This window comes from Lactuca serriola, chromosome 1, assembly GCF_051521515.1.
Source record: "Lactuca serriola cultivar US96UC23 chromosome 1, Lser_US96UC23_V15, whole genome shotgun sequence".
NCBI classification, from domain to species: domain Eukaryota; kingdom Viridiplantae; phylum Streptophyta; class Magnoliopsida; order Asterales; family Asteraceae; genus Lactuca; species Lactuca serriola.
This window is the reverse complement of record NC_136408.1, coordinates 208,492,437-208,512,382: the sequence shown is the minus strand read 5'-3', so window position 1 is coordinate 208,512,382 and position 19,946 is coordinate 208,492,437. Positions and strand designations below refer to the sequence as shown.

The following is a 19,946-nucleotide window of genomic DNA, read 5'->3' as shown; positions in this document are numbered from 1 at the left end:
CGTAGTAACTAGATAGTTAGAATCAAACGAATTCATTAGTTAAAATTCCTAAAAGGTTTGTACACAAAATTAATAATCATACATAAGGCTGTAAACGAATCGAACGAACACGAACGGAGGCTTGTTCATATTCGTTCATTTAAGTTAGCCAAACAAATAAACGAACACTAACAGATAAATGAACGAGTTTTATTTGTTCATGTTCGTTCGTTTAAGAAATTACATTGTTCATATTCGTTCGTTTATGTTCATGAACATGCTAAACGAACATAAACAAACGTGAACAAAGATAAACAAACATAATTGAAACTATATGAACATAAATGAACATATAATATATAATTGTAATCAAACAAAATTAAGCATATATGAACGTAAATGGAAATTATATAAACGAATATAAACAAACGTAAACGAACAACATAAATGAACGTTCATGAACATAATCGAACGAAAGGGACCATTGTTCATGTTTGCTCGTTTAACTAAATGAACAAGAAATTGTGTTCATGTTCATTTATTAAATAAGTGAACATAAATGAACTTCCTGCCGAATGGTTTATGAACAGTTTGGTGAATGTTCAGTTCATTTACATATGTAATCATACATATTTACTATATAAATGACATACATAGTGGTACAATTTTCGTCACAGCCTATTAGTACTACGTACAAGCATTCTATGATGTATAGAAGCTATACTAACGAATAGTACACTATATATTTATTTATGTATTAAGTCAGTAACTACAAACATTAAAATATTATTGTTATAAATAAAATATCACCGGATATGGGGAAGATGAGATACTCATAAAGTGTAATAGTTTAAGTTTCACCCATAGTCCATTAACCAACATCGATACAATTCATCTCATAAATACGACAACAAGAAACACATTATAAGTACGCACAACATAAAAACAAGTAAAGGACAATTTCAAACAAACCCAACACACGTCCATATAATAGGATTGAATAAAATTCTGCCATCGGTCTCACTGATCGTCATCTACTTCACGATCGTTCAATTCCCAATTTCCGTTATCATTTTGAACCATTCCATTATGCTTCTCAGTCCACCAACTACTAGGTATACCATATTCATCCTTTAAAGTACCTGAATACTTGTTTATAAGAGAGAGATCACGATTAATCTCCAGCTTAAACCCTCCCTTAATACCTTGTGTTCCTGCAACACCATGCATATAACCCTCCATGCTATGCCAACTCACGGGATCCCCAACAGTCTTCAAGTAAGTAGACTTTGTGGTATCAATCCCCAACTCGTGCCCAACATCCGAATACCCTACCATAGGATACTTGGGAACTATATCTAGCGCATTATTAATGCGTAGGCAATGAAGATTAGTCTGTGAATTGAATACTTTTTGAAAGTTGGCATCTCCTACTTTTGGGCAGGCGAAAGCGAACATGGTTACAAGGCAGGCCCTCGGTGGCACAACTGCTTGCTTGTTGATTCCATTAAAGACTATGTCAATAGCGTTTAGTGTCCCTACTGCTGCACCCATGCTGTGCCCAGTAATGGTGAGGCTAGTTTCCTCCTCCCTGTATTCATCCACTAGTTTCTTCACCTCAGCCAACGCCTAAACATAACAAAATGAATTTCTTTTTCACGAATGATATGATACTGAACATGTAAAATAAATAATTAATGACTCTTGGGGATTATACATTACCTGGTCTCTAGCACTAGTTTGATTGTAACGTGTATTCGGATCCGAAGTAGTGTAGATGGAGTACCAGCCCATGTGTACTTTCGGGTTATCTAGATGCATTTCACCAAATATTTTTTTAGCGGAAACCTTCACTAACTCAGCATCATGAACCATATCCGAAGGGTTGACTGTCCCTCTCCAAACAATCATAATATCTCGCCTTCCCAACACCTTCTTCCCTTCATCAGTAGCCACTGCGATAAACCCTATCCAGTTTGACTTTTTGCTCCAAGCCTGTGTTGACGAAGACGTGACAAATGCACCAGGAACTGGGACAGCAGATGTGGCGTATATGTACTTGGTCACTTTATACTGGTTCAACGGGCGCCCACGAAGAATCCCACATCGGTCGAACAGATTTTTGCGTGAGAAACGACAGTTTCCTGCGTTTTTTGAGACCGGTGTCTTAATGTAAGCATCGTAAGTGGCTTCAGCCATTTCACCGTAGTGGTTGATGTAGGTGCGGAAGTCGCTTGGGGGAGAGTCTAATAATCCTAGCCAGTGGGTGACTCCATTATAGATTTTCCAATTATTAGCGATTCCACCCATTTCTTTTTGAATCTGCAACTAATTTCATTGGTTTCAAGCCGTATTTATAGACCAAAATGCATGACATATGAAACGTGAAGAGGGAATAGTTGTTTGTTATGTTTATGAACGTGAAGAAATGTAAGTACATAACTACATATATACGTGTTCCCTTAACTAATAATCTTTGCCATATTTATAACAGTAAATTACAAAAATTGTCCTTGTGATTTGGTAGAATTTGCAGTTTCGGTCGTTAAGTTAAAATTTTGATACGAGTTTGTGAATATTTGGTTATATATATATATATATATATATATATATATATATATATATATATATATATATATATATATATATATATATATATATATATATATATATACACACTAGCAGCGAACCCGTGCGATGCAGCGGTCGACAAATAGCTTCATTCTTTAGATTAATTAACGTTTTTCCGAAGGACGAATAATTTGCTTTTGACCTATTTTGAGAGGTCTCGACCACTCTTTTTTTATACCGGTCTTTTTGATCCATTCTTTTTTTTTTTTTTCGACTCGTCTTTTTTTTTTTTCAATTTGGTTTTATTCTTGACCAATTTGGCCTAGTAGTCTTTTCCGTGTGTTTTTTTTTTTTTTTTTTTTTCAAATTCACATTTTTGTTCGGTTTCAGTCATTTCATTTCAGTTCGATTTTTATAGATTTTGATGTTCGTACAAATTAGACTAAAACTTTATATATAGAAATTTATATAACATTATTTATGTTGTCATATTGCAAAAAATAAAATTAAAAAAATCTATAGTTCTACGTTTAGTTTTGTATATTGTGTTACTTGTCATTATTATTCTATAAACCGTCTAAATATGTCATACCACCTAAGTATTAAGTAATTATAACATAAATAATAAGATATAATAATTTTGTAACATACGAGAAAAGTTTTGATATATACTTTCATTTCAGGAAATAGATTGTTTTCGATAATTAAGATTTAGGAGGAAGGGAGAGGGGTTGAACAAATATAATAATGTGGTTTTTTTTAAAAGAATATAAATATATTGTACCAACTTAACTTATAATTTTTCATAGCTTTTAGAGTAGATTTAAGTGAATGATGATAGCTATTCTATTTTTTCTTTTTCAATGAGTATCAGTCATGTCTATGCACCAACATTTCCTCTCTCTACCTCATCTTTCATAATCTTTCGTATCTTTTTTTAATAATTTACATCTCTTCTTTATTTTACATAATTTTTTTTTATAATTATAAGTTTTTAGTTATATCATTAATAGAGTACTTCGTACTTTATAAAATCATCTATTCAAATAGTAAACAGTTGAGAGTATAAAATAAAACAATTTATATACAAAAAAGCAAGCATATTAGAAGTAATTTAGTTTTCACTTTTTGTTACATAACTTGTTTCAATATTTTATTTTCATTTTTCATTTTGTCGTCTTAAAAATATAATAAATATAATGATTATATACGCTTAAAAAACAAAAACTACTTGAATAATACAAACAAATTCATGTCATGCTTATATATAATTTTTACACCAACTTAACTCATAATTATCCATAATTTTGCTTTTTTGAGTAGATACAAGTGAATGATAACAACCTATTTTATCCATCATTTTGCTTTTTGAGTAGATACAAGTGAATGATGACGGTCTATTTTATTTTTTGTTTTTTCAATGTGTACAAGTGATGTTGGATACCTTATACACCAACCCTTCCTTTCCATACCTCATCTTTCTTTTTACTTAATTACATCTCTTCTTTATTTTAGATTATAATTTCCCTTTTTATTTGTTTCTAATTATAAGTTTTAGTTATATATATTTAATAGAGTTACTTGGTACTTTATCAAATAATACACAATCGGATGTATATAATAAAACAATTTATGTACAAAAAGAAAGCATATTATAATAAGTTATTTTTTCTTAATTGTGACATAACTGGTTTCAATATTATAATTATTATATACGTTTAAAAAAAAAGTACATGAATAATACACATAAATTCATTTGTAAAGATAACCATATTAGGAATATAATTTGTTTCAATATCTCGTTTCCAAGTAACTTAAAAAAATGTAAAGCTTTTCCATACAAATATTTAAATCACAAAAAAAAAAAAAAAAAAAAAAAAAAAAAAAAAAAACATGGCTATTTATTTAGCAAGATTTATGTTATCTTTTAAGTTTTTTAAACACAGATGTGAAGTTTTTTATTACAACCTGATGTGAAGATATTTTTAACCATATATTTGCTATTCAGAACAAGTATAAGAACAAAAATAAAACTAACTTTCATTCCCTTTTTCATATATACAAAAAATACACACCACAATATTTGTTTCCTTCCGAAAAAACACATTAAGTATACAAAACTATAAAAACGCTGTTGGCGGCACTATAAACATTTCCAGATTTGTAAAACAAAATATAGCTAATCTAAGTTAAAATAAACATTTGAAAATCAAAATCTTCAAAACAATGAGTACACATATGAGACACATCATAAGTATGTGTGACCTGGACCTGAAAAACAAAAACAAAAAAGAGTAAAATCTCAGATATCAAACATACACATATATATAAAATATGTAAACACATGAATTTGTAAAATACATGTGAAACTTTATAGGGCTACAATGTGAAACTTCTGGAGGGAAGAAAATGGTGATAGAAGCTTGAAGACATGGCAAATTTCTTTTTTCAATAAATGATGTATATCACTAACCTTCATTTGAAGATACATATCTAAAAAACTATATACGTATTCACATATCCTTTACATACACTAACACAGATCTGTAGCAACGATGGCGTGAAAAACACTTCTCGTAGAATGGTTGTAGACAGCCATAGAAATAGGGAGATAAACAGTGGTGAAGATAAAATACGGCTGATAGTATAGATATAGGGTTTCAGGAGGTAGTGACGGTTGTTTATGGTGGTAGACCAGAAAAGACAAAAGACAGAAAGGGATAAAAAGAGTGAGTAGTGGTAGTTTGGAATTCTCAGTCTTGGATAGGCAACAATAACGATTGTGGGTTGCGATGTCGGATGGATGACAAATGTGGCAACGATGGTGGTCGTAGTTATACCGGAGTAGAAAGATGAATTGGTGGTGACTGGTTTTTCTACAGAGAAAAATGGTGTTTGAACTGGGCGGATGGGATTTGTTAAAGAGAGAAAGAGGAGGCCATCAAACTTGAAATGGGGTTACGGTTTTCTATAATAGTGGGTTTTATATGTAGGGTTTCAAAATAATACTTGATTTTCAGTGGTTTATTTTAACTCACATGGATCACCAACTTTTGATCCATACCATCCAAAAAATATCAAATGGCTAAAATTTCACCTCCTTGTTTTTAAGACCTTAGTCTTAAAATTTGGTAGACCCCATAATATGTATGCATTATAAAGACATTGTGAAGGAATGTGGATTCAAAGACTTCTCAAGGAACTTGGAATGAAGAAGGAAGAATCAGTAAAGATGTTCACTGATAGTCAGCCTGCTATTGACATAGCAAAAAATCCAGTTCACCATGACCGTATAAAACACATAGAAATTGATCGACATTTCATTTCTGAAAAGGTTGATAACATAACTGTTCATCTAAGCCATGTTCCATCTCGTCTCCAGATAACTGATGTCTTAACTAAAGCTTTGCCAAGGACTAACTTCGAAGAACTTATTTCCAAGCTTGGTTTGTTCAATATCTACAACCAAGCTTGAGGGGGAGTGTTGAATATTACGAAGTTATATTTAGTAGATTTTATTCCTTGTATTTATTTTTAGATAGGATTAGAATTGATTTGAGATTCCTTTAATCTAGGATCTGATTAGTGTAGCCGGCCCTAAACTTGTTGTATATATTCCCTGAATGTTTTCATTTCAGTAAGAAAAAAACAGAGAGATAATTTTATCTCAAAACATTCTTTTAATTTCCGCAGAAGCTATACTAACGAATAGTACACTATATATTAATTTATGTATTAAGTCAGTAACTACAAATATTAAAATATTATTGTTATAAATAAAATATCACCGGATATGGGGAAAATGAGATACTGATAATAGTTTCAGTTTCACCCATAGTCCATTAACCAACATCGATACAATTCATCTCATAAATACGACAACAAGAAACACATTATAAGTACGCACAACATAAAAACAAGTAAAGGACAATTTAAAACAACAAACCCAACACACGTCAATATAATAGGATTGAATAAAATTCTTCCATCAGTCTCATTGATCGTCATCTACTTCACGATCATTCAATTCCCAATTTCCATTATCGTTTTGAACCATTCCATTATGCTTCTCAGTCCACCAACTACTAGGTATACCATATTCATCCTTTAAAGTACCTGAATACTTGTTTATAAGAGAGAGATCACGATTAATCTCCAGCTTAAACCCTCCCTTAATACCTTGTGTTCCTGCAACACCATGCATATAACCCTCCATGCTATGCCAAGACACGGGATCCCCAACATTCTTCAAGTAAGTAGACTTTGTGGTATCAATCCCCAACTCGTGCCCAACATCCGAATACCCTACCATAGGATACTTCGGAACTATATCTAGCGCATTATTAATGCGTAGGCAATGAAGATTAGTCTGTGAATTGAATACTTTTTGAAAGTTGGCATCTCCTACTTTTGGGCAGGCGAAAGCGAACATGGTTACAAGGCAGGCCCTCGGTGGCACAACTGCTTGCTTGTTGATTCCATTAAAGACTATGTCAATAGCGTTTAGTGTCCCTACTGCTGCACCCATGCTGTGCCCAGTAATGGTGAGGCTAGTTTCCTCCTCCCTGTATTCATCCACTAGTTTCTTCACCTCAGCCAATGCCTAAACATAACAAAATGAATTTCTTTTTCACGAATGATATGATACTGAACATGTAAAATAAATAATTAAGGACTCTTGGGGATTATACATTACCTGGTCTCTAGCACTAGTTTGATTGTAACGTGTATTCGGATCCGAAGTAGTGTAGATGGAGTACCAGCCCATGTGTACTTTCGGGTTATCTAGATGCATTTCACCAAATATTTTTTTAGCGGAAACCTTCACTAACTCAGCATCATGAACCATATCCGAAGGGTTGACTGTCCCTCTCCAAACAATCATAATATCTCGCCTTCCCAACACCTTCTTCCCTTCATCAGTAGCCACTGCGATAAACCCTATCCAGTTTGACTTTTTGCTCCAAGCCTGTGTTGACGAAGACGTGACAAATGCACCAGGAACTGGGACAGCAGATGTGGCGTATATGTACTTGGTCACTTTATACTGGTTCAACGGGCGCCCACGAAGAATCCCACATCGGTCGAACAGATTTTTGCGTGAGAAACGACAGTTTCCTGCGTTTTTTGAGACCGGTGTCTTAATGTAAGCATCGTAAGTGGCTTCAGCCATTTCACCGTAGTGGTTGATGTAGGTGCGGAAGTCGCTTGGGGGAGAGTCTAATAATCCTAGCCAGTGGGTGACTCCATTATAGATTTTCCAATTATTAGCGATTCGACCCATTTCTTTTTGAATCTGCAACTAATTTCATTGGTTTCAAGCCGTATTTATAGACCAAAATGCATGACATATGAAACGTGAAGAGGGAATAGTTGTTTGTTATGTTATGTAAGTACATAACTACATATATACGTGTTGCCTTAACTTATAATCTTTGCCATATTTATAACAGTAAATTACAAAAATTGTCCTTGTGATTTGGTCGAATATGCAGTCTTTAAGTTAAAATTTTGATAGGCTACATTGTTTGTTTGTGAATATTGCACTCGGTCAACATAAAAAGAACAATTAAATTACTTATATATATATATATATATATATATATATATATATATATATATATATATATATATATATATATATATATGGTTATTTTGTTTTTAGTAGCACAGATCTGAATCATCGGATTGAATATAATCAAAGGTCATGATCTGAGGGTCTATGATATTATAATGGAATAACATGTACCATATAATCACACAAATTTTAGCTAAAGGATATTTTGGATAATTAACTACAATTATAAAAGGAAATTTGCGGATTTTTTTGTATAACTAATTCTCCTAATTTTAAAAATCTAGATTTTTTTTTATTTAAATCAATTTTAATCCTAACGTAATTTGTAAAAATAATCGATTTTATTTTGTCAGAATATTTTTTTTGTTACAATGATGTTCTTTCAGAATTTTATTCTATTAGAATAGTATTGAAAAATAACAAAATTATTGAATCCGAGATTAAATAATAACAACATTCTAATATATTCTTATACATCAAACTTAAACACAAATTCATATATATTCTTACAGATTAAAAGTAAGAATAGTTAAAAAAAAACATCAAAATCTAATAAAAACATTAATCCATTATGAAAAAATATTATTGTTAAGAGCATTTTATATATTCCGGTAAAATACATTCCGTTAGAATATTCTTGTTATACATTGTTTTCATTCTTCTCCACATCAATAGCAGCTTCTTCAAAACCTAAATCCACAAAGAATGCATAAACAACTTTCAAAGATTATAAAATTCAATGTATTCTAAAAGAATAAAAATCTATAAATTGTGATAAAATGTAGTAGATATTATTAACTCATTTTGTTAAAATTCTGATAGAATGAGTTTTTTTAAGTAATCCAAATAATCGACTTAAGAAATTGTTCAACCCATAAAAAACATAACCAGTTAATAATTAAAATTGATTCTTACGAATATATAAAAAATCAATTACGTACTTGGAATTAGTTTTTACGAGTATATAAAAAAAAACATAAGTAGAGGCGGTGATAATATCTATAAAGTAATTTGATTATATGTAATCTAACTAGAAGTTAAAAATCAATTAACTGGATGGGAATTCAAAAACAATTGAAGATCTGAAATGACATACACACTTTAAAATCCTCAAAAAGCACCATCTTCAAAACTAAATATCTTAGAAAACAAACCCTCCATAAAGAAATCTATCAAATTTAAAATGGACCAAACGAGAAAATCATGAGTATCAACGGTAGAGGCAGCATGAATGTGGAGCTGGTATTCGGCATTTACTGATGATAGGTGAATATGTGTATCGACTATGATAATTAGGCGTAGGGTGTGTTCCTTAAGGGTTTGACTTTGATTTTCCGTGTTTAAAGGATAATAAATATTTTAATTATCTACCATAATTAAATATAGCAAAGATTTTTGATTATACACTTAAATAATTTAATTAATTATTTTTTTTTTAATTCTTATTGGTTCATATATACACACAATACTTGTTGAAAACATTTGAACCTAATTCTCTCTTTCTCTCTCTCTTTATATATATATATATATATATATATATATATATATATATATATATATATATATATATATATATATATATATGTATGGGTAAAGTGAATATACCTAACAACCTTATATAAGCTTAGGTACCTAACTCCATAATACTACATCAGTTTGTATCATATTTACGTTGTAATTGCCTAAGGTTCTTAAACTTCAACCCCATAACTTGATTACTTCCAAAATTTTTGGACTTTCAACAATATCTTTCTTTTACATCACATCTTTCTATCGAATACCACCTATGGCCTTCATATCCTACCGCTACAAATGAAAAGATGTAGGAGAAATATAATGATGAATTTCCAAATTTTTTTGAAGTAAATCAAGTTTAGGGATGAAGTTTAAGAACCTTGGATGATTGCAATGAAAATTTAATGCAAAATGACGTAGTTTGATGAGGTTAGGTACCTAAGCTTATATAAGGTTGTTAGGTATATTCACTTTACCCTATATATATATATATATATATATATATATATATATATATATATATATATATATATATATATATATATATAGGTGAGTTCAATTGAGAAAATAAAAAATGTTGAGAATGGGGGAATCATTTTCAGCCACTCATTTTATTCAAGCATAAAAAGACAAGGTGGCAAACTTGTAAATATGAAAACAACCTTCAATCTCAAATACATATCTGTAGTTCAAACCCATTCATCGTTCATCATCCAAATTTCTTTTCCAACTTTCAACAATCATTCATATTTTTTCAATTAAACCATCATCAACATCATCCAGTGCTAATCAATCATCGATCTTCGTCAATAATCAACACGATTCAACAGTTAACAACAAAAATTCGTTTTTGGTTCTTTTAATTCAACCTTCAATTGTGTTTGAATACGATCAGATCTTCAACATCTATGATTAATTATACTCCCAGCGTTATTAGATCAACATCATCGATAATCAACAAAAATCCACTTCATATCATTCATTCAACATCGATTATCAAATAAAACTTGAAAACTGAGGTTAGAAAAATATCAAAATCGTTCTTTTTGAAAAATTTCATATAATTCTCAATCAATCTACTCTTTTGTAAGATTTAAATGGTCAAAATATCATGTTTTTAACATTTTTAAAAAAAGTTAAATTGTATGCACTCCAACTGTTTGATGAAATGCATGAACTAAATTACCACGTTATATTCATATATGAATATGTTTTCTTAGTATATGATTATTAAAACAAAAAAACAAATATGCAAGTCTGTATGTTATTCATATGTGAATAACATATAAAAAATATATATATGTGAAAATACCTTGTAATATTCATATGTGAATATACTGTGTAATATTCATAAGTGAATATATCATCTAATATTCACAAATGAATATACTATGTAATATTCACATGTGATATACCATATAATACTATATAATATTCAGATATGAAAATATTATCTAATATTCATAAGTGAATATACCATCTAATATTCACAAGTGAATATACTATCTAATATTCATAAGTGAATGCATCGTCTAATATTTAAATATGAATATACTATGTTTATTATATATTATATTCATATATGAATATACTTAAATTGTAAAAAAGTTTTTATTCATAACTGAATAACGAATGTACTGTAGTAAAAACCTGATTCATTTTTATTCACTTATGAATAACGATAGTTGAAAATATAAAAAAATAAATTTTTTATTTTATCTTAAAACTACATCAATATGGATGTCTATTTGTAGAGAAAAAAATCATGAATTTTGGTATATTTAAAATCATTTTTTGATAAAAATAGCTTATAAAAATTAAAAAAAACGAAAAAAAAAACTATGTTTTTGTATATATTAAGGTAATGATTAGCATAGTTTAAAGAAATATGTTACGTTGGAAAACACATGTGCATTCGTTTCCCATTTCCGCCGGTACAATGGAGGATTTTGCGGCAAAAATAAATGATTGACTGAGAATGATTCCCCCATTCTCAATCTTTTTTTTTTTCTCAATTGAACTCTCCCCTATATATATATATATATATATATATATATATATATATATATATATATATATATATATATATATATATATATATATGTTGGAGGATGGAAATGATGATAGTTAGGTTATTATATTCATTTTATTATATTGTAAGTTACATCTCTCTATAAATAGAGTGAGAGTGGTCATTTGTTTTGTGTGCACCAAAATATAGTCTATTTGTCTAGTTAGAGAGAATGAGAGAGTTATCTCTCCCAACCTATGTGTTTTTCATTATAATATCTTCTCTCTTTCTAGCAAATCATCGGATTACTCATCTTCTTTTGTTCTTCATATTTTTAATATCATTTAATCAAAATATCTTATTATTTTTCACAAGCCGATCGTTAAAAATGAGATACTACGGTTGGTATCAGAGTCGTACCTTGAAAATCTAAGCGATTATTTAAAGGGAACTACTCCTATTCGATTATCTTATCTTCATGATTTTTTGATTTCTCTACTAATATTTCTTGGTTCGCAACTTGAAATTTTTGCTATGAATTTTTGATTTTTGAAGTGTTGATTCAAGCTTTCAAGAATAAATGTTTCTCCAAAAATCTGCCTTTATACAGTTTTCTATTTTGTTGTTGAAGTAAAAGAAGAAGGAAGAAGATGTTTGTTGTCTTGAACATTTTTAAATTTTGCTCCAGTCATTTTTATGTTATTCAATGAAGACATAATATCTTGAGTTTTTATGGAAAAGATTGTTCTTGAGGAATATATCAAAGAAATTTTCGAATTCATACATCTTGAAGATTTTCATCTTGCCAAAAGATTGGAGAATACCTCTTTTTGAAGAGTTTATCAACATATTATTTTTGAGTTCATCACAGAAGGTATAAAGCTCCTTGTTATTCATTTGATGTTGATAATCTTAATTAAAAGTCTATGGGCGTTATGATGTTATTTGGAAAAAGCACATGCCCTTTACTCCACCATTTAATGCATTCCCATGCTTCTTGAAAATCCTTGTGACTTTACCACCTATATACTCAACATTTTACCTTTAAACCATGCATTGTCCCTTACTTTTTGTCTTTCTCCATCCTACTTTATGCCACTGTTTACCTTTCCTAACCATCCCTTATCCCCATATGCTTTAGAAAACATTTCCATTGATAAACACAAAGTTATTGCCTTTTCGGTATCAAAATGTCATGAAAAAGGGATTTTTATCATTGTCAGCCTCCTCATCCTCAGTGCCCAGCACCAAAGACATGCCATACCCGAGGAGTTGAAGCCATACTGGAGTCATGCTACTAGTCCTCGCATATGAGGCCTTCGCCTGTGCAACAGCCTTAATGGTCCCTCTTAATCAGAGACACCATAGACCTTGTGTTCTATCCTTGCCACCACATATCTAAAGCATACCGTAACCCTTGTGTCCTTCGCTACTTCCACTCTGCTACCCTTATCTTAGCAATTCACCCGCCTTATGCCTTGACCACATACCTTTCTGAAGACCTCAATCTTCGGTGACCGGCTTCTATTTGCAAACCATCAATACAAACCCAACAAAGCCACCGAAGACCTCTAGTCCTTGGTAGCCTTCCCTCATCGCCTCCTCTTCTCATCCTTCCTCACAACAATAACCTCTTATTTTCTACACCTCGCCATTTCGTTAAACCTCATTCAACCCACTTCTTCTCATACTCCAGCCTATTTTTTTAAGCCTAATTTTTTGTTTTTATTTAATACTCATTTATTCTTTTACTTATCACCAATTATTTTTTCAATACCTTTTTTTGTTAGCCATTTATTTTATTTTGCTAAAACCAAACCCCAACAAATATTTATTTTACACCAATTTTTTGAAGTCAATTATCTTTTTTAAAAGCAGTTATTTTTTAAGCACCAATTTCTACCACTGCAACCCTTGATCGGAAGCTCTTTTGTGTACAATAATTTTTACAATACTATTTTTTTGTCTTCAAGAAATATATTATTATTGGAGATTTATTCAAGCTTGGATCGTCACGATGGATTACTTCTTGCTGATTATATTGGAAGAATTTTATAATTATTACTATGATGATTGCCCTTTAATCAAGGTTCGATGACCAACATTCCTTGGATCAGTGTTTTATGACCAGTTATCCTTCACACCCCAGTCAGACATCATATTTTTCTTCGGGATGATTTCACCGCAGTTGTGTCTCATCAACAAAGTTGCTTCGCAACCTTCGCTCTGTGAAGACTTTTTATGACTTGTCAGTCTTGATATTCGCTTGACGAACCATGTGTCTTGAGCAAGTGGAATTTATTTATTAAAGACCTCTTCAGGAGTTCCAACACTGCAGTTTGGGTACATCACCATTTTTCCGAAGAGCAAAGACTTTTCACGCAGAGTTCTTATTGTTACTTCGATACTTGTTCAGATAGTTTTCAACAACATAATAAACCAGCTACTTATTACCATGGAATTACCAATATACTTTCTTGATGATGTTTTATCGAGACCCTTCATTCATTTAAGGAGAGAATGAGAAGCTCTTGGTATCCTACACTCTCCACCCTGATTGATTTATTTATTTTTGATATACGAGTATTGGTTATCAAAAATAGGTAGATAACACTATGATCATCCAGATTATTGGTTATATTTTTCAGAGGGTAGATTTTAAAGATATCTGGGAAAAGGAGATTATTTAGTATTTGGCATGCTAATTGATTTTGTCTTATCATCTACTTTTTAGTCAAACCAATGCTATGATGATAGTTCTTAACGGTGTTTGAAGTCCGATTCTTTCATGCGGATCATTACAACCTCTATTCCTCGATCCATACTTGTTTATTATTCCAACTCTACCACATAATGTTTTTATGTTTTACCAGGTTATTCTTTTGAAGAATTTAGGTGTATTATGATTCGAGAACAGGTGATGTTTCAGATATTTGAAGTCAAAGTGTTTTCTAATGGGATCTTCAACTTGATGATTAGGATTATGATAACTCTGAAGACCCAAAACTTATTTTTTTTGCCTCAAATGTGAAGTTTTGAAGTCGATGACTTTTACCGATTAGAGATTTAGATCCACCATCATACATCACAGACACTTCATAGTTTCAGAGACATTTCAACATTTGCCTCTTATTATGTTTCATTTTATTATTGTATTTGCTAGTTGTTTACTATGTATTTTAGCCTTTTATCAATGTATTTGTATCATTCATCATTCTGCGAGCATTTAGGCAGAGATTGTTGGAGCATACAAATTCTCTACAAATTATGAGTAATAGTTAGGTTATTATAATCATTTTATTGTATTGTAGGTCACCTCTCTCTAAAAGTAGAGAAGGAGTGGTAATTTGTTTTGTGTACACCAAAATGTAGTTTCTTTGTCTAGTTAGAGAGAAAAGGAAGAGTTATCACTCCCATCCCATATGTTCTTCATTGTAATATTTTCTCTATTTCTAGTAAATCATCAGATTACTTATCTTCTTTTGTTCTTCATCTTTTTGTTATCGTTAAATCTCAAGATCTTATTATTCCGCACAAGCTGATCGGTAAAAATTGAAAAAATGGGATTCTACTATATATATACATATATATATATATATATATATATATATATATATATATATATATATATATATATATATATATATATATCTATAATGATATTCTTTGATAGGGTATTCGGGCAGAGTACTTCTAAGTACATTGCTTATCCTTAGGTTTGCCTTTAATGTAGTTCTCTTACATAATTATTCTTATATATATATATATATATATATATATATATATATATATATATATATATATATATATATATATATATATATAAGAATATTATGATTTTGATATCGATAAGATATTAGGGCAGGGTAATAACTAGGTACAATGTTTATCCTTAAAATTGGTCAGCATAACGACTATGTACTAACATAATAACTACGTAAAATCTTCCAGTTTAATTTTAGGTATTATAACGACTAGGCTTAATATCAGGCTTAAATTTAGGCAGAGTAACTACCAGACATAATATTATGCTAACGTTTTGTGTACTGTATAAACTACTGATATATTACAACTAATAATATTTTTGTAAACTCATTGATATAATTTTATAATATCTATTCGCCCCATAAAATATTTAAAAATAGTAAAAGTGGGGTCGTGAACTCACCTTTGTAGGATGATTAAAGAGACTCTGACTATCACATTGGTAGTTTCGATTCATCAGGAAGAGGAAGATGCTTTCAGATCGGCTCAGAGGGAAGAGAGGTTGGTTGAGGTGTGGAAGTTGAAGGGGGTGAAGGCCTCTATCTATCGGGCCGATTTTAATGTCCACATGGCGCAAATATCTATATGCGTTTCACAAAAGTATCGTGGCTCCATTCAAAACTTGTCACATGTCACTTTCCTGGAGGTCTATGTCTCTCGCATCTTGACGAATATGGGAGTCAGAGGTGCACATCGTGCGTGGCGTGTGTAACACATGCACGATTAATTTTTTCTTAAAATTCATTTCTCTCTTATATGAATCTTGTTTGCGACATTCTTATATATTTGTGTAGATATTGATTAGTAATACAACTTTCCTTTAGGTTGTTTTGGCTGATTCCTACTTTCGTTTTTAGCCCGTATTTTATGTTTTTCCAAAAATCATATCTTCATTGTACCTACACCATTTATGGCATTCTTCGTCTCAAAATTTTTATCTGAAGGAGTACAACGACTCTCCTTTTTATGGCACTAGCCAAAACTTAACCAATCTCTTAGTATCACTTTGATGTTTTAAAATTTATTTACGCGGTTTATTTTACTTTTTTACTAATAATCATAACTCCTCCAATCGAAGTCCAATTTTAATGAAGTTTATATCCTTGAAATGACACCGTAATGTATTTTACTAATATGTTACCCTTTATACCAGTTAATGTAACTTCTTGCGCACTTATTTATGCAATTTATGCATATGTTGGACTACTTTCTCTCATGTATCAAGGTTCTAAGCCTTGTGTTTAGATAATTATCATATTCTAAGACTGCTTTATAATTGGTGACTGGTGGCAATTGTTGCAATTGTTACATTCTCCCATATTTAAGGAATTTTGTCTCAAAATTCAGATCATAGGGTTATATTATTTGGGGAGACCAGTTTCTTAATCCCCATTTGATCCTTCCTTTTTGCTGGGATAATTAATTTTCCTTGGTCACACTTCTTTTAGGTGTTCGTTGTTTTTACTTATAATTCTTTAACATCATTTTTTGGTATTTATTTATTTTTATTTACACGACTAGGAAACCTAGGATTAAGTTTTATTTCCTATTTTTGTTATTATAGATTTCTAGAGGGATTTCTATGTTCTAATCTCCATGTTTAAGTATTGGTTTGAACTATTCTTAGGAATATCTTACACGTAATTGTATTAAAATAGGTGTGTATATATTACATTCCTTTCAAAGGTAAACATTTCTAGGATTGCTAGTCCTTTCACTTCATTTATTAAGCAATACATAGGTGTTTTCATAGGGTAGTCCTAGAATTTATTATATTATTACATTGTACCTAGGTACTTTTCTTCAACCATTTCTTCACTTGATGTGTTAGTTTGTGCAAGGCTTTGTGATGTGCTCTTTTCTACCATAGTTGTCACAACTACCTCCTTACAATTGCCCTGATGGTAATAATTGCAACTGTCACACTTGGGAAGCCTCCCCAAGTATTCTCTTGGTGGAGTCGGTGATCTTTCCCGAGATTTATTGTTGTATACTTTCTTCCATGATGATCGACTTGATTCTCCCTTGGGACCTTCTGTCACACCCCAAAACCGAGAATGGCAGAAACGTTCTGGGGCGGAGGACGTCATGTAATATATCACAACAATGTAAAGTAGTAAACAAGCAACAACATCATCCATTGCATCAATAGTATAATTTTAATTACAAGAGTTCTTTCATAATATACAACAATAAAATGAATAATCAGAATAAGACGAGTCTGGACTGCTCCGTCTTCACAAAACCTGGTCGTCGTACCTGTCTATTTGTGACCTGAGAATACAAGTTATTTTGAAAGCGAGTATCAGCCAAAAAGCTGGTGAATTCATAAGTATTCATGTGTCTTTGATGTGTAAAACTTGTAATGAAAGTCTTGACATTGTTTTGAAAGAAAGCTCATATAAGTATGTAAATGTTTGTAAGTAATGGAAAGCGTTTGAATAACCCTAGAAATCCCTATGTATAAAAGAAGTCTTCTACCAAGACCCTATTATTTTGAAAGTTTCTACCAAGACCCGACTGTTTTGAAAGTAGTCTTCTACCAAGACCAGACTGTTTTGAAAGTTGTCTTCTACCAATACCCGACTGTTTTGAAAGTAAGTATCTCTGTAAATGTGATGGTTTTTCCCTGTTTAACTATTAGTATAAAACTATAGTATACCTCATCGTTTATGTGTATGAGTCACAATATAAAGGTAATAACGAAAATAGTTATCTATATCAAATATATCCTACCTTGTCGTTCATGTGAATGTGTCACAAAGTAAAGGAAGAAAATAACATAATAACTTAAGTACTATCCTTTTGCACTAGGATAACTAATAGTGTTAAATTAAGACATCCGTAGATGTACATTTACCTCTGTTGCTAACAGCTGGGTGTAGGAATAGTTAGTCCCTTAAAGTATACCTATAATGGTATCAACCTAAGATATCCGTAGATGTGCATTTACCTCTGTAACTAACAGCGGTGATAGGAATGGTTAGTCCCACAAAGTATCCTCTTGTACTAGGATATAAAGTCCAATCTATCTCGTCGATTATGTGATTGCATCACAAAATAAAGATAAGAAGGAGAAGTATATAACATAATCTATTCATATAATATGTAATAGTAACTTGTCATATATTATCTATGTAAAAGTATCCAGGTAAAAGTATTCATGTAAACGTACTCATGTAAGCGTACTTATGTAAGCGTATCTATGTAAACACACTCATGTAAGCGTATCTATGTAAACGTACTCATGTAAGCATATCTATGTAAACGCACTCATGTAAGCGTACTCATGTAAGCGTATCTATGTAAACGCACTCATGTAACTGTATCTATGTAAACGCACTCATGTAAGCGTATCTATGTAAACATACTCATGTATCATGTAATGTACTAGTATAGAATCATGAATGAACTGACTCTTGTGTGATTCCTTGTACTTGGAATGGTAAGTGGTATCTCCTAACTATACCTATAATAGTTACTAACCATGTAAGTGTATAACCTGAAGTAATGCCTTTGCTACTTAAAGGTACTGAAATGACTAAGGAAAACTTTTATGTCTCTATATGTATACATGATATATAACTGATAGTTAAACGACCTTCGGACGGATACCCGATACCCTACCAGACCACATCCCAACGGGGAAAAGGAAATAAAGCGGGTTAGCCTTCCTAAGTCCTTTAAACATTATTTATATAACTATACATATGCAGGCATGCAACTGACAATATAAAAGCATATAAGGAGTTTTGTAAAACCTTTGAAAAAGATTAATACCTAAGAAAAGATCGACTTGATGTCAATTTATAAAACTGTTTGAAAGTATTTGTTTGATAAAAACAGTTTAAGTATAAAGGAACCTTTGTTTGAACCACAAATGTAACAGGGTTTGAAATGAAACATACAGTGTTTAATAAACAGTTTAATAAAGTGTTTTAAACACTTAAAAACGTTTAAGATAAACATTTGAAGAAAACTGATTGGTAAAACAGTTAACGTAAAGTAAAGCCATTTGTATGTTAATTATTAATCACATGTGATTGATATAATAACTAAACATGATTCAACTTGTATTCCCTCCCCCCATAAAGCATTTATAAACATTTGAAAATATTTAAAAGCTTAATTCAAGGGGTATGAACTCACTTGCAGTGAGCGGATCGGAAGGAAGTGTCGTACAAGTGCTTGGTGTTAAGTGAAGACTTAGACACACACAATGATCCTAATTACATATGAAGAAATATGTATATAAAAAATTAGTGATTATAACACTAATTAAACATGTATGAACATCCTATTGCAAGAAAAACACTTTGGTCAAGTGCTAGGAGGCTATCGGGTTGCAACAAAGGAGTGAAAAGCCTCATACAGGAGTTTATGGTCCAATGACCATCTTTATTGGAGTTTATGGCCCAGGGGAGTTTACTCCTGGCCGTAAACTCTCCATTAGTCACCAAAAGGGGCTTAAAACTCTAAGGGCTTAATTGGTTAAGTGCTCCAAAGCTTTAAACAAGTGTTTGGGTG

The 19,946-nt window shown here is 31.2% G+C and overlaps 2 protein-coding genes and 1 long non-coding RNA gene across 3 annotated transcripts; all 3 read right to left on the bottom strand.

Moving 5' to 3' along the window:
* Positions 1–764: 764 nt before the first annotated feature.
* Positions 765–2,293, bottom strand: LOC145103508 (phospholipase A1-II 1-like). Its single transcript, XM_079040892.1, has 2 exons — positions 1,702–2,293; positions 765–1,608 (listed from the first exon to the last, which is right to left on the bottom strand). The coding sequence occupies exons 1-2, from the start codon at positions 2,287–2,289 to the stop codon at positions 1,000–1,002; spliced, it is 1,197 nt and encodes a 398-aa protein (XP_078897018.1). The 5' UTR covers positions 2,290–2,293; the 3' UTR covers positions 765–999.
* Positions 2,294–4,578: 2,285 nt separating this feature from the next.
* LOC145072417 (uncharacterized) lies at positions 4,579–5,516 on the bottom strand. Its single transcript, XR_013691011.1, has 2 exons — positions 5,024–5,516; positions 4,579–4,821 (listed from the first exon to the last, which is right to left on the bottom strand). It is a non-coding gene; the product is annotated as an uncharacterized LOC145072417 (long non-coding RNA).
* Positions 5,517–6,341: 825 nt separating this feature from the next.
* On the bottom strand, positions 6,342–7,831 carry LOC145103492 (phospholipase A1-II 1-like). Its single transcript, XM_079040891.1, has 2 exons — positions 7,247–7,831; positions 6,342–7,153 (listed from the first exon to the last, which is right to left on the bottom strand). The coding sequence occupies exons 1-2, from the start codon at positions 7,721–7,723 to the stop codon at positions 6,545–6,547; spliced, it is 1,086 nt and encodes a 361-aa protein (XP_078897017.1). The 5' UTR covers positions 7,724–7,831; the 3' UTR covers positions 6,342–6,544.
* Between the last annotated feature and the right edge of the window lie 12,115 nt (positions 7,832–19,946).